Below are 14,251 nucleotides of genomic sequence, written 5' to 3'. Positions count from 1 at the left end.
AATCCCGGGGTGGAAAAGAAAATTGAAGCTTCGAATTGGCGGGTTCTGCCGGGGTTTTAGCGGCGCATTATCGCTCGATTGCGCGCTGTCGACGCCTGCCACAGTGTCACGCCCGCCCACGCCCCCGTCCGATGCGGTCTGCAAGGTCCGGCCGATCGGACGGTTCAAAAAAAATCCAATTAAAATCTGGGAGATTCGGCGCTTCATTGGCTGCTGATGCCGTGCACCACTTTCTGCGAGATATTCCATTTTGGGCCGGTGACAATGATGACTGCCTGCGTAATACCTAAGGAACGCATCATGGACAACCTTGGATAAAGCACATGTTGCAAGTTATTGATACATTGTTATTCCCCTCAAATTCTCAACTGTGTCACTCGAGCAGCATCAGGTCAAAGTCTGGCACGTCTGCACTTCCTTTGAACTGACTTGTTGGGGTTTCCATAGGCCACTTGTATTTAGAGACATTTTTGTTTTGACTTTCTGGCTATCTGGCTGGAGTGGCTTCGTGCTAAGATAGAGAGGCTCTTCAGAATGTCGCCAACTTTCGAGTGGCGACCGATAGGCATCCTCCGCGACAAGAAGCCAGAACAACCTAGCAGTGTCGACTTTTCGCTCATCGTGCTCAACCAGCCTGTGAAGCAGACACCAGTCTTTGACTCACTCTGGGCAAATGGTACGAGCTTGTCGCATTCGTCTGGTCCAAGCCACTGCTAACACCCCGTGAAGCTCTCACGCGAGTTGCTGCAGATGGCGGAGCAAACAGGCTACACGATCTGAACAAAGCAGCTCAAGCTCATTCCCATCCTCCATACGTGAGTTTTTGGCTCCCTTGCCATCTCGACGGCCCTATCTGACTCATACAGAATGACCTCGACGTCATCATCGGGGATTTGGACTCGCTCCTCCCCTCCGTTAAGGACTACTACACAACGCTAGAGAAGCCCACGCAAGTCATACATGATCCCGATCAGTACTCAACAGATTTTGCCAAGGCCGTCTCATGGATCCGATCAAACCACGGCCCCAAAACCGACATCGTGGCTCTCGGGGGACTGGGAGGTCGCGTCGACCAGGGACTCAGCCAGGTTCACCATCTGTACCTCTTCCAGCCGGGCCCGGACTATGCCCAGGGCAAGCTGTACCTCGTCTCCGGCCAGAGCCTCACCTTCCTCCTCAAGCCCGGCCACCACAGCATCTGGGTCCGCGAAGACGGCGAGGACGTTTTTGGTAAGCACATCGGCATCATCCCAATCGGCGGGACCAGCTACATCACCACCAAGGGCCTCGAATGGGACGTGGAGAACTGGGAGACCAAGTTTGGGGGCCACATCAGCACCAGCAACCACGTGCTGCCCGAGACCAAGGTGGTAGAGATCGAGACGACCGAAACGGTCCTTTTCACCATTGCTCTTGTGGGCACTGAATAAAAAAAAAGAAGAAAAAAAAAGATAAAAAAAAGAGGTCAAAAACAAAAGTCGATCGTCGCTTGTTGTACAGGGAGCTCCATGATGACCAAAAGTTTGCACGGCGCATAAGCTGCAGCCCCGCCGACTCCAAACGCCTTTTGCCCTGATTGTTTCCCAAACTTCGTTTTCTCGTCTCTGGCGGCGCAACCCCATCCTGATGTGCATCTACCGTAAAAAGTGTATGCACGCCCAGCAGAAGAGGAAGAAGATGATGACACCGGCCCAGAAGATCCACTTGTCTTCCTTGGCGCGGCGCTCAATCATGCGAATGGTGTCGCCAGAAATGCCCAGCGTATTGCCGACGGAGTAGAGCCTCTTCTGGGTGTTTTTGAGCATCTCACGCTGTGTTCCCAGGTCGCCTAGTACCGCTTGTCCTCGAGCAATGTATTCGTCCAAGGCCGAGTTGGTGCTAGCGAAGAAGTTCTGCTCTCGTAGGGCGTGTTGTTCCCTTGTGACATCGTTCCCGCCCATGCTCAGTCCACCGCCGCCCGCCTTGCCTGTCGATGCTCCTCGGCTGTGGAACTGTGATGACTTGTTGACGTTGGCGTAAGGGTTCTCGGGGGTAGCAGTAACATAAGCTCGACGGCCTAACAGCTCGCCTCGATTGTTGCTGTGGGCGGCTTCTTCGCGAGCCTTCTTGAGGGAGTCGACCTGTGATCTGAAATCGGAGAGGTCATCGCGGAACCGTTTCACCCGCTCGTAGGCTTCTTCTTGTTTCTTAGGTACGAGCTCCTGGCGGGCTAGTTGGTTGTATTCGTCGACGGTCTTGGAAAAGGAGGCGAGGGAGGCGGAGACGTTGCCAATTTCGGCTGGGGTCAGGGCAGCTGGTTGCGCAGCTGAGGTGGAAAGCTTCTCGAGGTCGTTGCGTATGGCCTTGCTCTGGCGCAGGGCCGAGTTGTACTGGACGTTCTGCAGCTTGTTAGTATGGCGCGTCCAGGATTTAAGGCTGGGATTGAGTCTGAGAGGTAACCTACCATGCTAGACTGATGTGTAACGGAGTGCTGTTGTTGAATTCAGGTAGAGTAATTGTCGAGACTGGAGCAATTAAGAGAGTAGACGTTGAAAGCGCGTCCCTTGAGTGAATGCAGGGTCTCTTGGTCCAAGGTAAGGTACTGCCTGACGCCTAATGGAGCTCTGGACAGTGGACACTTCATGCTGGAGCTCCCTCGGTACGAAAGTACCTCCAACCCTCCAGGTGGCTTCTCCAAGAAAACACGTCACCGCCTTCCCAATCGGCGGCGGGGCCGTACCTTAGGTAATCCGTACCGTGTGTACGTACAGTGTCGAGTTTAGCCGATGACGGTCCGCTCCATCCCGGAGGTCCCGTCTTTCCTCCCTGGCTCCGTCCTTCCTCTTGGCATTCCGTGTAAGTTCAATTGTAACTCTAAACCTTCGACTTCACCTCGACATTTGAACTCGCCCACCAAAACCCTACGATAGCTTCTACTTGCTCTACAACCGTGGATAAGTTCTTATGGCCGGACCCTTTCTCCCCTCTACAACCGTCGATAAACGAGATGACCATGATGGGATGCCTTGCCGAGAGCGGGCCGGTCAGCAGTCAGCTCGAGCGCTTCGGTCGAGGTCCGCGATGGAGAAGTCACGCGGTAATGTGATTATCGCCGGGATCTAATGCTTCTTCTACTTGGGTTAGAAATGACCCACGGGGCACAAGTTGACTAAGACAGCAAGATACCGAAGCCTTTTCTCCGCTAGCCTGATACTGTCGCAACTCCAGTGTGCGATGAGACACGCCGACTCGGCACCGACTATGCATTCCGACAACGATGTCGTATTAGTTCCAACGGACCAGCGGTGATGGATTACATCTGCGCCCCCGATGCCCCCAAATGCCCCCAAAGTGCCCGATTATGGATTATGCCTCCAATGACTGCCTAGCCAAGTATCTAGCCGCAGACTGACTTTTTCATCATAAGTCCTGATCTCGGCAATAGCATGTCTATATCAATACAATTGCCCCATGCCTGGCGTTCCTCTTATTGCCTTCTACTCACCGCCAGGCTCTGTGGCAAGGCTGGATAAGACTGAGATCCAACATCATCGCCCACCGTGTCTCGACCAACGAGTCCTACATCTTCAGACATGTCGGCGCCACCAGCCGACTCTACCAAGACGACAATAGTAGACGAGGAAGCAGCTGCACCACCAGAGGAGCAACAACCTCCACCATACACAGTATATACGACATGGGAGAAGCGCTTCATCGTGCTAGGAGCCGCTCTGGCTGCCTTCTTTTCGCCCTTCACCGCGCAAATCTACCTTCCGGCGTTGACTGTCCTCGCCAACGAGTTCAACGTCTCCGACTCGGACATGAATCTTACCCTGACGACTTACATGATCTTTCAGGGAATCGTGCCCATGTTCATCGGCTCATTGGCTGATCAGAGCGGCAGACGCCCTGCCTATGTCATTTGTTTTGTCGTCTACATCGCGGCCAACATTGGCCTTGCACTCTCGCAGAACTTCGCTTCTTTGCTCATCGTTCGCTGCATCCAGTCTGCAGGCTCCAGCAGCACCGTCGCTTTGGCTTCAGCTGTAGTGGCAGACAGCATTACATCGGCTGAGAGGGGGCAGTACGTTGGCCTTACTGTTGTTCCCATCGTTCTGGCACCAGCACTCGGCCCAGTTCTCGGCGGTGTTCTGGCACAATATCTAGGATGGAGGTCCATCTTTTGGTTTCTTACCATCTTGGCCGGCGTCTTCTTCATCATCCTTCTCCTCTTCTTTCCAGAGACTTGCCGGAGGATCGTGGACGATGGCTCGGTACGGCCTCCAAAGCTCTACCGAACCGGCTTCCAGCTCATCAAGGACTATTACAGAGCCAAAAAGGGAAGTGGAGCGCCGGTGACGAGACAAACGACAGGAGCATCAAACACTGCCAAACCAACTCTCAAGTTCAAGATCAACCCATTCGAGTCGCTTCGTCTGCTCTTCGAGAGAGAACTTGGACTGCTCCTCGGCTTCAGCGCTATCGTATTTGCCGGGTTTTACGCCATCGCCTCCTCCATGCCGACCCAGTTCCAGGAGATTTACGGCTTCGACAGTCTCAAGGTCGGCCTCATGTACCTGCCCATGGCTGGCGGCTCAGTCGTGGCCGCCTTTCTTGTAGGGCCTTTGATCAACTGGAACTACCGCCGGCATTGCAAGCGTCTGGGGATCCCTTACGACAAGTCTCGTCAGCAAGACATGACTGGATTCCCCATTGAGAAAGCCCGCCTCGAAGTCGGTCTGCCACTGCTGTATCTCAGCTCGATCCTGCTGCTCATCTGGGGTTGGGCTCTGCACCTCCGCGCGCCCGTGGCTGTCCCATGCGTGCTGCTCTTCCTCTTCGGAGTCGGCATGATTGGATTTAATAACACTACCAACACGCTCATCATCGATATCCATCCAGGCAAAGCCGGGACTGCGACGGCGGCGAATAACTTTACGAGGTGTCTGCTTGGTGCAGCTGCAACTGCAGCGATTATCCCCATGATTAACGGGATTGGCGTGGGCTGGGCCTTTACGCTCTTGGCTCTTCTCTACATTGTCTTCAGCCCGGCATTGCTGGCCATCATGTACTGGGGTGTGGAGTGGCGTCAGAAGGCAAAAGACAAGGCGCTCAAGAAAGAGACGAGGAAGAGCGCATCATGAAATTGTGATACCAAGTTAACACGAATGTCGCGTGAATTGATACCCTTGTCTTGGACAGTTGTCTAGACCTACCTACATCTAGCCGTTTATGAAATAAAATATAATTACAGGATAATTGTCCGACATCGCAACGCCACATTATTTGAGTCGAGAACATTGCCGGTGTGGTTCTCATGACGGTCGAACCCCGCATCTGAGGCTAACTCGACTTGAACCACGCCCTTCAATCATGTCAAAGTTGATTCTTATCGCTCAGCTCAAAAGGGAAGTGAGACCGGTAGCTCAAGTCCAGCTCCGCCCCTCATTGCCTCTTTATATTTCATCGTACTTGACGGAACACTCCTTCACACTTGACATGGTGATGGATATCTCACATTGCAATGAGTGAAACCCAACCCCAACCCACCGGGTCACCTCCCGCAACAAAGACCCTCACGGCCCGTTGCTACTGCAAAGCCGTCCACTTCACCCTCACCCTACCCACCTCCTCCCTCCCCCTCAAAGTCCACCTCTGCCACTGCAGCATCTGCCGCTACACCCACGGAACTCTCTGCATCTTCCACGCCCCCCTCCCCTCCGGCGTATCCCCCTACTTCATCGCGCCGTCCTCGCTATCATCCTCTCTCACGGCCTATCGCCACGCAACAGCCTCGAGCACGCGGTACTTTTGCAGTACGTGTAGCTGCCACATCGGAGACGTGGGCGTCGACGACGACGAGTGGGTTATTTCGACGTCCATCTTCGATGCGAATCAGGATGACGTACCCGCTGTCTGGGACATACGTACGCACGTCAACACAGCTTCGGCGCCCGGCGGGGGCTTATATGAATGGCTTCCGCGTGTGAATGGAAACGAACTAAAGATCTGGAACCCCAAGACAGCTGAATCCGAAGCCGCAGCATCAACGACACACGGGCGAGAAGTCGGCGTAGACGGCGAAGAGGTCCTCCGCGCCCAATGCCACTGCGGCGGCGTCTCCTTTACAATCTCCCGCCCCAAGGCATCCATGCTCGAAGATAAAGCCTACGGAGCCTGGCTTTCCCCCGTCGACGCCCGGAAATGGCCTGCTTGTGTCGACGCATGCGACAACTGCCGTCTGCAAACGGGCGCTCACGCCATCGGATGGGTTTGTATCCCGGAATCCTGCATCACACCCTCCGTGCCGGAGGATTTGCAGCTCGGCGGGACGGGTAAGACGTTCAAGTCGTCTGAGAACGTGTGGCGGTCGTTTTGCGGGACGTGTGGCGCGAGTGTGATGGCGTATTTTGGCGTTGACGGAAGGAGGCAGGAGAATGGGGAGAGGTTGGTGAATGTTGCTGCTGGGATTTTGAGGGCGCCTGAGGGTGTTTTCGCGGAGAAGTGGGTTACATGGAGGACGGGGCGGGTTGCGTGGGCGGAGAGCGGGATGAGGTATGATGCTGGGTTGACGGAGGGGTTGGGGGTGGGGATGGCGACATGGGGGAGGGAGAGGCATGGGGAGGCTTGGGAGTTCAATATTGGATGATGTTTGATATGTCTACGACTCATGGTTCTTGTATACTGTCTGCGTTCCTCTTATTTGAAGCCCGTGAGAGAACCATACTACAAAGTTCTATGCAAGATGTCCATACGTCTCCGTGACTCTATCCTTCTCCCGCTTCAGATATTCGTCAAAGGTACCAAAAGCAACTCCCCAACTTCTTGTCCCCTCAATATCAGCAAACTGCTCCATATCACGCATAGCCAACTGTCCAGCCAAGAACGGATTGCCACCCTTCTGCGCCTCAACCTCCTCATTAGAGAGGTATACAGCCTTGATATCCTTCCCCGTAAACCTCGCAAGTTTCTCCGTAATCTCATCCGCAGTAAGCAGCTCCGACGCAAGCGAGATCTCCTGAGCGTGAAACTTGTCAGGATCCCGGTACGCCGCCAACGCAAATTGTCCAATATCGTTCGGATCCACCGTCGGCAGCTTCGTCTCGGGTTTCAAGGCCGTGATGAAGCGACCCTTGTTGGCGAGGTCAGGGAATACTGCGGCGAGGGGCAGGATGTAATTCGCCGTAAAGTTTCCCGGTCGTAGGATGGTCCAGTGCTCGAAGCCCGCGTTCCGAACCTCATTCTCGATGGCCTGCTTCGAGAGAAGGACTGTAGCAGTGAAGCTTTCGGGATCCCAGTACTCGAGCTTCTGGGGAGCATCCACCGAGAAGCTGCTGCTGTAGATAAAGTGAGTGGCGCCTGCCTCCTTGGCGGCGGCCATGATGCGCTTTGCAGTCCTGAGTTCCCAGTCGTGGTCGACGAAGTCGGGCATCAGATTTAGAAAGGCCCCCGTGACGCCGCTCATTGCCTTTTCGAGGGCGCCTTCGTCGACGTAGCCTCCCAGTGTGAGAGACGCGCCGAGGGAGGAAAGAGCTTTGGCGGCGGGAGAGCTTGGGTCACGGTCGAGGGCGTGGACGGCGACGCCGGCTGCGAGGAGGTTTCGTGCGACTGAGCCGCCTACTGTGCCTGTTGCGCCGCTGACGAAAATTGTGTATTGAGGCATGGGTGGATGTGGATGAGGTTGAGGCTGAGTAGGTTGATGATTCGGAGTGAAATCTGAGGGAAGACACGTTGTGAGATTCGATTGAGAGGTGCTATTGTGATGAGACTGTTTGATCAGAAGCAGATTAGAAGAGTCCTCTCGAATCGAAGGCTTGTATACTCACAAGATGATCATCTGAATCCCAGATGTTGAACATGTGTTTTTGAGGTCGTCGCCCCAGCGCAGCTCACAGCACCGTTGAAGGTCTCATCGCCAGGCTCCTTCCCAGAGACACGCGATCGACGACGGAACGCCGCCAGCTTCGCATGATTATGTTGATCACATGTTTGGCATGACTGATTGGCTGTGACGATAGGTACTTTGGTGTTTCTTGCAGATGAGGACGCAGACAAAGAGAGGGAAGGATGAAGGATGAGGTGGGAAATGTTGGCGGAATCCCGCCAGATTAAGTAAGCTCATAATTACTGGGCAGCGCTGACAGCGCCTCAATGAGTCCTCTCCAGCGCTCACTTTCAGTGCTTTGACGCTCATTCAATTCGTCTGGAAAGCTTCCTCGAGGACAGTGAAGCTATCGCCGAACCTCAAAAGAAAGCCCAGTTTTCAGATACTCATCAAATGATAATTGAGAGAGACCGACGCGCCCATCGAAGCCAACATGTCCAACTCGTTTTTCGAGAGGGCCAACCCACCTCCTCGGCGGAAGACGTGTATAGCTTGCATCAAAGCCAAGCGCAGATGCGACCACGGCCAGCCCGCATGTTTGCGGTGCTCGAGGCGGAATATCGCCTGCGACTACTCCGCTCCGCCGGCAACCAACAGGTCGGAGGGGAATGCTGGTGATCTCGTCCCGCGAACCCCAAAGTCTCGGCGGCAACAGCATCTAAGCAGCCCGACCCAAGTTTCCGCTCCCCTCCTCGGTGACGGCGCTGGCTTGGGCGCCTCTCTCATTCCATGGTCCCAGAATCCTGATCTTTTACCTTTGGACATGGGGAACCTGGAAGACGTCAATTTCGATCTCGCCTTTGACGAACTCATAACCTCTGACGCCTTCTTTGAAGGGCCCTTGATCGCTCCTTCCCTCACGCCCAAGCCAGACGAGATGCTCGTCCCATCTTATGACGCTCCGTCAGGCTCACTTGAAGCTTTAGTAGCCAGTCGTCTCCAATATTCCCTCGATGAAATTAAGAAGGTTCCGACCATAGTGGTGATGGAGAACCAGGCCCCATGGAGCCATCCCTACCTGTATCGCGCTCACATGCCCATAGACATGCAAGGTGAGCACCTCATGTCACCCTCACCCAAGTCCACTGTTCACGGAAAGAATCTGACCATGTGTTCGCCAGATGCCCAAGCCTGCTGCGCTCTCTACATAGCCAAGAACTCAATCAACGCCTCATTCATACTACGCACCATCCAAGCCAGAGCCCACGAGCTCCTCGCCTCCCCAAAGCCCAAGAGTCGTCTCGACATCCTAGCCCGTCTCCACGCCATCCTCCTGTATCAAATCATCCGCCTCTTCGACGGCGACATCTCCATGAGAGCATCCGCTCAACATACCCTCTCCTCTCTAGAACAAACTATCCTCGCCCTGCTGCCATTCGTGAAATGGGAACAAGCACAGCCTACAACAGGCCCAGCCCAAGACTACTCCACCTGCCCGACCAAGGACTTTTGGCAGGAATGGATATTTCAAGAGTCAGCCCGCCGGACTATATTCTTCACTTGTTTCTTCCTTGTCGCGTACAGTGTCCTCGTCGACACGCTCACAAACGGCTGTGAACAACGATACATGTTTTGCCAGTCGTGGACCATGTCTGCTCATCTTTGGAAGGCGCCTACAGTAGTGGAGTTCGCCGTTGCTTGGAAGGAAAAACAGCACCTTGTTATTACGGAGCAGTGCTTTGAGGAGGCTCTTAGGGATGCTGCTGCTGATGACATTGACGCGTTTGGGAGGATACTCATGGTCGGCGCGATGGGTATTGAGGATGCTAGACTGTGGTTTTACAACAGAGGTGGTTCTTTGTGAGGACTAAGATGAGGCACCAGCAAACAACAGACATTGGCCTCATTAATTCTACAGATTCCACAGGTGTCACATGTTTCACTTGTCATAGTATCACGAAATAGAAGCAAGACTTGATTGATAACGAATTTGATTTGCCTGATGCCACTGCCTGTGGTGAAGTCCCCTTGCTCTCCCCCGATATTACCTCCACCATCTGCAGACTCAGAATCCATGAAATAAACCCTTGTAAACGCCCAAAACACAGCTAGAAACGATCCTTCAATGGAAAAGTAACCCTGTTGACCATGCCGATACCATCCACGGTAGCCTCTTCCCAGGCCCAGAATGTGAAGTAATAAGCGGCTCGATCCTTCAATGGAAACGATTGCCTGTGGATCATGCCTGATCATGCCGATAAAGAATCAATATGGCCCCCTTGGCCTTGAAAGAAGAAGAAAAAAGAAAAGAAAACAACCCATGCCCATCAATCTTCCACCCGGAGTAAGGTTCTCTTGACCAGTAGACCGTAAGGCTCAAGGAAAAGATCGGAACCATGTCTGAACCTCCAAGAATGAGATCCTGAGTCCAATGACATCTGAAGTATGTTGAATTTGAGGAGTCGGTCGCGTTGTTGAGAGAAGAAGAAAACGAAATGTCCATGTCCATGTCCATGTCCATCAAGCTTCCATCTAGAGACTAGAGTCAGGTTCTCTTAACCAGCAGACCGTGAGGCGCAAGGAAAAGATCGGAACCGTGTCTGCAAACCCAAGACCAGAATCATGTGTCTGAGACCCTCCGAAGTATAGTGAAGTCGAGGTACAGGTCGCGTCGCTGAAGAGAAAGAAGAAGCAAAACGTATCTGTGACTTTTCCGAACCGACGCCTGAAAGGGACCATCAGAGAGCGAACATTCTCATGCTATTCATGGACGATGAAGTACCGAGGAAGAAAGGAAGAAGACCGCGTCCGAAAACTTGTTGGTATTCTGGCTTTCGTATGGAGTATGTGTCGACTGAGGTTGTATGCCGTATGCCGTATAGCCGCCGAGAAGTTAACCCAAACCACCGATTATAAAGTCGTGTCTCGTGATTGATATCCAGACCATTCTTGATGTAGCCGAAGAACTCAATTCGTGGTGTCGAACAGCGATGTCAGGACTAGTAGCCGTCGTCAATCTTGGCATAGTCTCTCCGCTGCTGTTTGCTGGGGATGTTCCTGAGGTCTTCAAGAGGCTTCTGGGGGTGGTGACGCTGCAAGGTGAATTTGTGATAAATTCCGCCCTTGTCGTTGGTGGCCTTGCTGTAACCGGTCACGTAGTAAAGTCCGTCGTATCGGAGGCCGACCTTGGGCGCGTAGGTGGAGTTTTGACTGCCCTTTTTGGCCTTGCGGAAGACGCGGACAGGAGTCTTCTGTTCCTTGGAAACCATGAGAGCTTTGTTTCCGCGGACGAGCTGCGCGCCGTCGGCCGGGCTATCGCGTGTCGTCTCCATCGAGTTGGTACCGCAGTACGTGATGGTTTCGCCTTGATCGACGTCCATCGCGCCGTACTTCTCCGCCATGATGATTGATGCTGCTGGTCCGATATTGCCATGCTCATCCTTGGTGTATGAGATTCCGGCATTGGATTCACCGTGCCCACCGAGGTACATCGCGTTGAGCTGGCCGGGAACCCACTGGCCAACCTCCCAGCCGTTGTGACCGAGTATCTTGGCGGGCCGTTTGAATTCAATGTAGGCAGGATTGAAGACACGGATCTTTCCTCCCTTTCGTTGGGCGATACCATGCATCATGCGGTTGACACCCCAGATAGGATGGTCGGCAGGGACCGGTTTGACGTCGTCGGCCTGTCTGTTCCGCTGAGAGCTGTTGGCGGTTGGTCTTGATGCGGTCGAGGAAGCCGGAACTGGAGGAGGCGGCATCGCGGGTATGGTCGGTTGAGGAGGCGGCAGCGGCTGGTCGACAACAGAAGTGAGCCATTCGATGAGGTCGCGGGCTCTGGTTCTGGTCGGAGGCGAGAAGAAACGGAATCTCCTTCCAGCGGCGCCCTCGGGCGGGATCGTCGCCATCGTCACCAGGAGCCGCTTTATCATGTATCTTTGGTCGTACAGCTCCCCGGGCAGCTGGTCGGGGAAGCGCGACCGGGCCTCCTCGAGGAAGGATAAAAAGCCGCCCAGGAAGCGGCGAACATTTCCCACTTCAACAGTGGCAGTGGTGTTCGCTGGCCTTGCAGCCAACGAAAGAAGGCTGCCGACCTTCCGCTCGAAGGCCCTGCTGTAGGCGGCTACGTCACCGTAGCCGGGAGGTGTAGGAGGCAGGCCTGAGCCCACCCCCCCACCTCCACCTCCGAGACCACCACTGCCAGAACCAAGAGAAAGGCTCATGTTTCTATTCACTGTTTATCATAGTCAGCATCGTGGACGAATACGAGCGAGCGAGAGCGAGCGAGAGCGAGCGAGAGCGACCGCATGATGAGTTGCAGAGATGGAAATGATGGAAACAATGGAAGTTACAAAGGAGAGGGCAATTGCAGTGATGAGGAATGATGGAAATAATAAAAGTGATAAAGGAGACATTAGATATGGAGAGTTGCAGTGATAAAGAATAATGGAAATGATGAAAGTAATAAAGTCGAGGGCAATATGAGTTAAGGTGATGAAGAAGAATAAAAACAATGAAAATGACAAACGAGAGGGCAACATGAGTTATAGCGATAAAGAACGATAGAAACGATAAAAGTAATAAAAGAGACAGTTGTAACGACGAAGAATAATAGAAACAATCAAAGTGACAAGGAGAGAGTTGTCGTAATGAAGAATGATAGAAACAATCAAAGTGACAAGGAGAGAGTTGTCGTAATGAAGAATGATAGAAACAATCAAAGGAGATAAAAAATGATATAGGAGACGAAAATAATAGGAGGACAAGACCAAGATGACGATGAGGAGGATAATAAGAAAAATGAAAACGATGAAGGTAATAAGGAGACAAAACCATCAAAGCAGGGGAAGACGAAAATAACAACAAGAATAACAATGATGAGTGGTTTTGACATAGGGGAAGTCGATGATGTCGATGATGCGGATGAAGGGGAACATGATGAAGACAAAAGCCACTTACAAGAGGGTGAATGCTGCTTGGTGTTTGGAGATGAATGCTTTTGTTGGTGTAGAGCAAAAGCAGTTGTTGGTTGAAGCTTGTGAAGTTGTGATGTGGATGAAAAAAAGAAGTAAAAAAAAGAACAGGAAGAAAGGGAAGAAAAAGGAGAAGTTGATTTAGAGTGGAGATTAAAGAGAAAGACCAGCTGCGAGGTATCGAGGCATCCACCAAGTTGTGAGGAGGCGAGAGCCTTAGGCCGGTGCACTCGGAGGTGGTGATTGACACGCCGGGCCTGGGAAGTGTGAATGTTCGGCCTCAGGGCCGTAAAGTGGGGCCGTTTTCACCGAGTCCGCCCGGAAGTTTGGAAACGAAACCCCGATGATTCAGGCAGAAACGGGTCGGTCGTTCCTGCTGACTCAATTCAATGGATAGGCGGTCGGAGAAGTAATCCGCGAGAATGGAATCAGCCAGGTTCCAGTGCAGATTATGGCACGTGTTGTGTCCGCGGCAACGTGAAGAGACCCGAGTGCTTGGGTTCTCAGACTTGCTCTGGTGTCTGTGTTGGCTTGTTGGCGATGAGACAGGGCGTACAACTTACCAACTTTGTTCTGGCAATGGCGATCGATGCGCTCGACAGGAGAGGTCTTGGATGGAGACGAAGGTCTACTTCAGTGCCCTATCTCAAGAGAGGTATGCAATCCCGGCGAGGTCACAGCTGGGATCAATGCCTCCGAAGCCCTCTCGAGAGTGGTCTTGCTCAAGTAGGCAATTCTGGGCTTTTATATGGATGTCTTCTAGACGCCGTGACAGCTTGATTGAAGTAGGTTTGTTATGATAGCACTTATAGGACGTTGCTCTTTTTTGAGAGTATGTTATCTTGTCCAGTTGCTCTACTGGTATGTGCGATTCGCAATTGAGCTCTATTATGATGCTACAACTGCGGAATCTAGCTGTTTCTGTGGTTGGCGATTGCCTTCCAAGCCTAGTTTATGATATGTGCTTATGATGTGCCTTTGTAGTATGTGCTTGCTCGTTTGCAGCTTTTATTTATATGAGAGTATGTTTATGAGAGCGTATTTATGAGAAGGGTTGATGAGACGTTCCTCTGCTCTTTATGTGACCGACGACAAATGCCGGGTCAATGATCCTCCTGTTTCCTGCTGACGGGTGGATTTGGGATGACAGATTAGCAAGTGCAGTATAAGGGGATCAATCGCATGTATCTTGGGACGATCGAGTCATGCTTGATCTACTCTTTTCTAAGTGATGATCAATAGGTGGTGGCTGCTGTGTGACTGAGGTGTTGTGATACAATGATGATGTGAGTTGAGACGGAGGAGAATGTGCGGATGGATGGATGCTGGGGCCTTTATACCTCTCAGACAGACACCGGAACTCCGTCGCAAATGCACACTAACACAAAGGACATGTTGCATTTTAGAAAGAAATGGGCAGGGATCAGACCATTAAGCGGTGAAAAGTTAGAGGATTTAGATAAAGTTTTGAGAA

General features: G+C 52.6%; 8 protein-coding genes across 8 annotated transcripts; 5 read left to right on the top strand and 3 right to left on the bottom strand.

Moving 5' to 3' along the window:
- Positions 1–534: 534 nt before the first annotated feature.
- BDP81DRAFT_329952 (thiamine pyrophosphokinase) lies at positions 535–1,430 on the top strand (the record flags this gene model as incomplete). The annotated part of the gene is made up of 3 exons (XM_060585360.1): positions 535–676; positions 730–815; positions 867–1,430. 3 exons carry the CDS (start codon positions 535–537, stop codon positions 1,428–1,430), a joined length of 792 nt encoding a protein of 263 aa, XP_060440500.1.
- A 74-nt stretch (positions 1,431–1,504) lies between these two features.
- BDP81DRAFT_109908 (vesicle transport V-SNARE protein) lies at positions 1,505–2,606 on the bottom strand. Its single transcript, XM_060581462.1, has 2 exons — positions 2,444–2,606; positions 1,505–2,378 (listed from the first exon to the last, which is right to left on the bottom strand). The coding sequence occupies exons 1-2, from the start codon at positions 2,444–2,446 to the stop codon at positions 1,635–1,637; spliced, it is 747 nt and encodes a 248-aa protein (XP_060440499.1). The 5' UTR covers positions 2,447–2,606; the 3' UTR covers positions 1,505–1,634.
- Positions 2,607–3,572: 966 nt separating this feature from the next.
- BDP81DRAFT_329865 (major facilitator superfamily transporter) lies at positions 3,573–5,123 on the top strand (the record flags this gene model as incomplete). The annotated part of the gene is made up of 1 exon (XM_060585350.1): positions 3,573–5,123. One exon carries the CDS (start codon positions 3,573–3,575, stop codon positions 5,121–5,123), a length of 1,551 nt encoding a protein of 516 aa, XP_060440498.1.
- A 380-nt stretch (positions 5,124–5,503) lies between these two features.
- Positions 5,504–6,628, top strand: BDP81DRAFT_329825 (glutathione-dependent formaldehyde-activating enzyme; the record flags this gene model as incomplete). The annotated part of the gene is made up of 1 exon (XM_060585346.1): positions 5,504–6,628. One exon carries the CDS (start codon positions 5,504–5,506, stop codon positions 6,626–6,628), a length of 1,125 nt encoding a protein of 374 aa, XP_060440497.1.
- A 43-nt stretch (positions 6,629–6,671) lies between these two features.
- On the bottom strand, positions 6,672–8,006 carry BDP81DRAFT_109885 (uncharacterized protein). The gene is made up of 2 exons (XM_060581461.1): positions 7,806–8,006; positions 6,672–7,747 (listed from the first exon to the last, which is right to left on the bottom strand). The coding sequence occupies exons 1-2, from the start codon at positions 7,836–7,838 to the stop codon at positions 6,716–6,718; spliced, it is 1,065 nt and encodes a 354-aa protein (XP_060440496.1). The 5' UTR covers positions 7,839–8,006; the 3' UTR covers positions 6,672–6,715.
- A 212-nt stretch (positions 8,007–8,218) lies between these two features.
- On the top strand, positions 8,219–9,791 carry BDP81DRAFT_484309 (uncharacterized protein). Its single transcript, XM_060595102.1, has 2 exons — positions 8,219–8,916; positions 8,986–9,791. The coding sequence occupies exons 1-2, from the start codon at positions 8,298–8,300 to the stop codon at positions 9,666–9,668; spliced, it is 1,302 nt and encodes a 433-aa protein (XP_060440495.1). The 5' UTR covers positions 8,219–8,297; the 3' UTR covers positions 9,669–9,791.
- A 1,012-nt stretch (positions 9,792–10,803) lies between these two features.
- On the bottom strand, positions 10,804–12,027 carry BDP81DRAFT_453671 (PUA-like domain-containing protein; the record flags this gene model as incomplete). Its single annotated transcript, XM_060592855.1, has 1 exon — positions 10,804–12,027. The coding sequence occupies one exon, from the start codon at positions 12,025–12,027 to the stop codon at positions 10,804–10,806; it is 1,224 nt and encodes a 407-aa protein (XP_060440494.1).
- A 1,464-nt stretch (positions 12,028–13,491) lies between these two features.
- On the top strand, positions 13,492–14,105 carry BDP81DRAFT_437705 (uncharacterized protein). The gene has a single exon (XM_060591252.1). It carries the CDS (start codon positions 13,574–13,576, stop codon positions 13,733–13,735), a length of 162 nt encoding a protein of 53 aa, XP_060440493.1. The 5' UTR covers positions 13,492–13,573; the 3' UTR covers positions 13,736–14,105.
- Positions 14,106–14,251: the final 146 nt, after the last annotated feature.

Source organism: Colletotrichum phormii, assembly GCF_030913505.1.
Source record: "Colletotrichum phormii strain CBS 102054 chromosome Unknown BDP81scaffold_24, whole genome shotgun sequence".
Lineage (NCBI taxonomy): Eukaryota > Fungi > Ascomycota > Sordariomycetes > Glomerellales > Glomerellaceae > Colletotrichum > Colletotrichum phormii.
This window is presented reverse-complemented; position numbering and strand designations above follow the sequence as displayed.

Excerpts from the sequence above, each read along its gene's own strand:
- BDP81DRAFT_437705 (XM_060591252.1), top strand. The coding sequence starts at position 13,574 with ATGATAGCACTTATAGGACGTTGCTCTTTTTTGAGAGTATGTTATCTT.
- BDP81DRAFT_484309 (XM_060595102.1), top strand. The coding sequence starts at position 8,298 with ATGTCCAACTCGTTTTTCGAGAGGGCCAACCCACCTCCTCGGCGGAAG. Across the intron at positions 8,917-8,985 it reads CATGCCCATAGACATGCAAG|ATGCCCAAGCCTGCTGCGCT; the intron begins GTGAGCACCTCA and ends TGTGTTCGCCAG.
- BDP81DRAFT_109885 (XM_060581461.1), bottom strand. The coding sequence starts at position 7,838 with ATGTTCAACATCTGGGATTCAGATGATCATCTT. Across the intron at positions 7,748-7,805 it reads GGGATTCAGATGATCATCTT|TCTCATCACAATAGCACCTC; the intron begins GTGAGTATACAA and ends CTGATCAAACAG.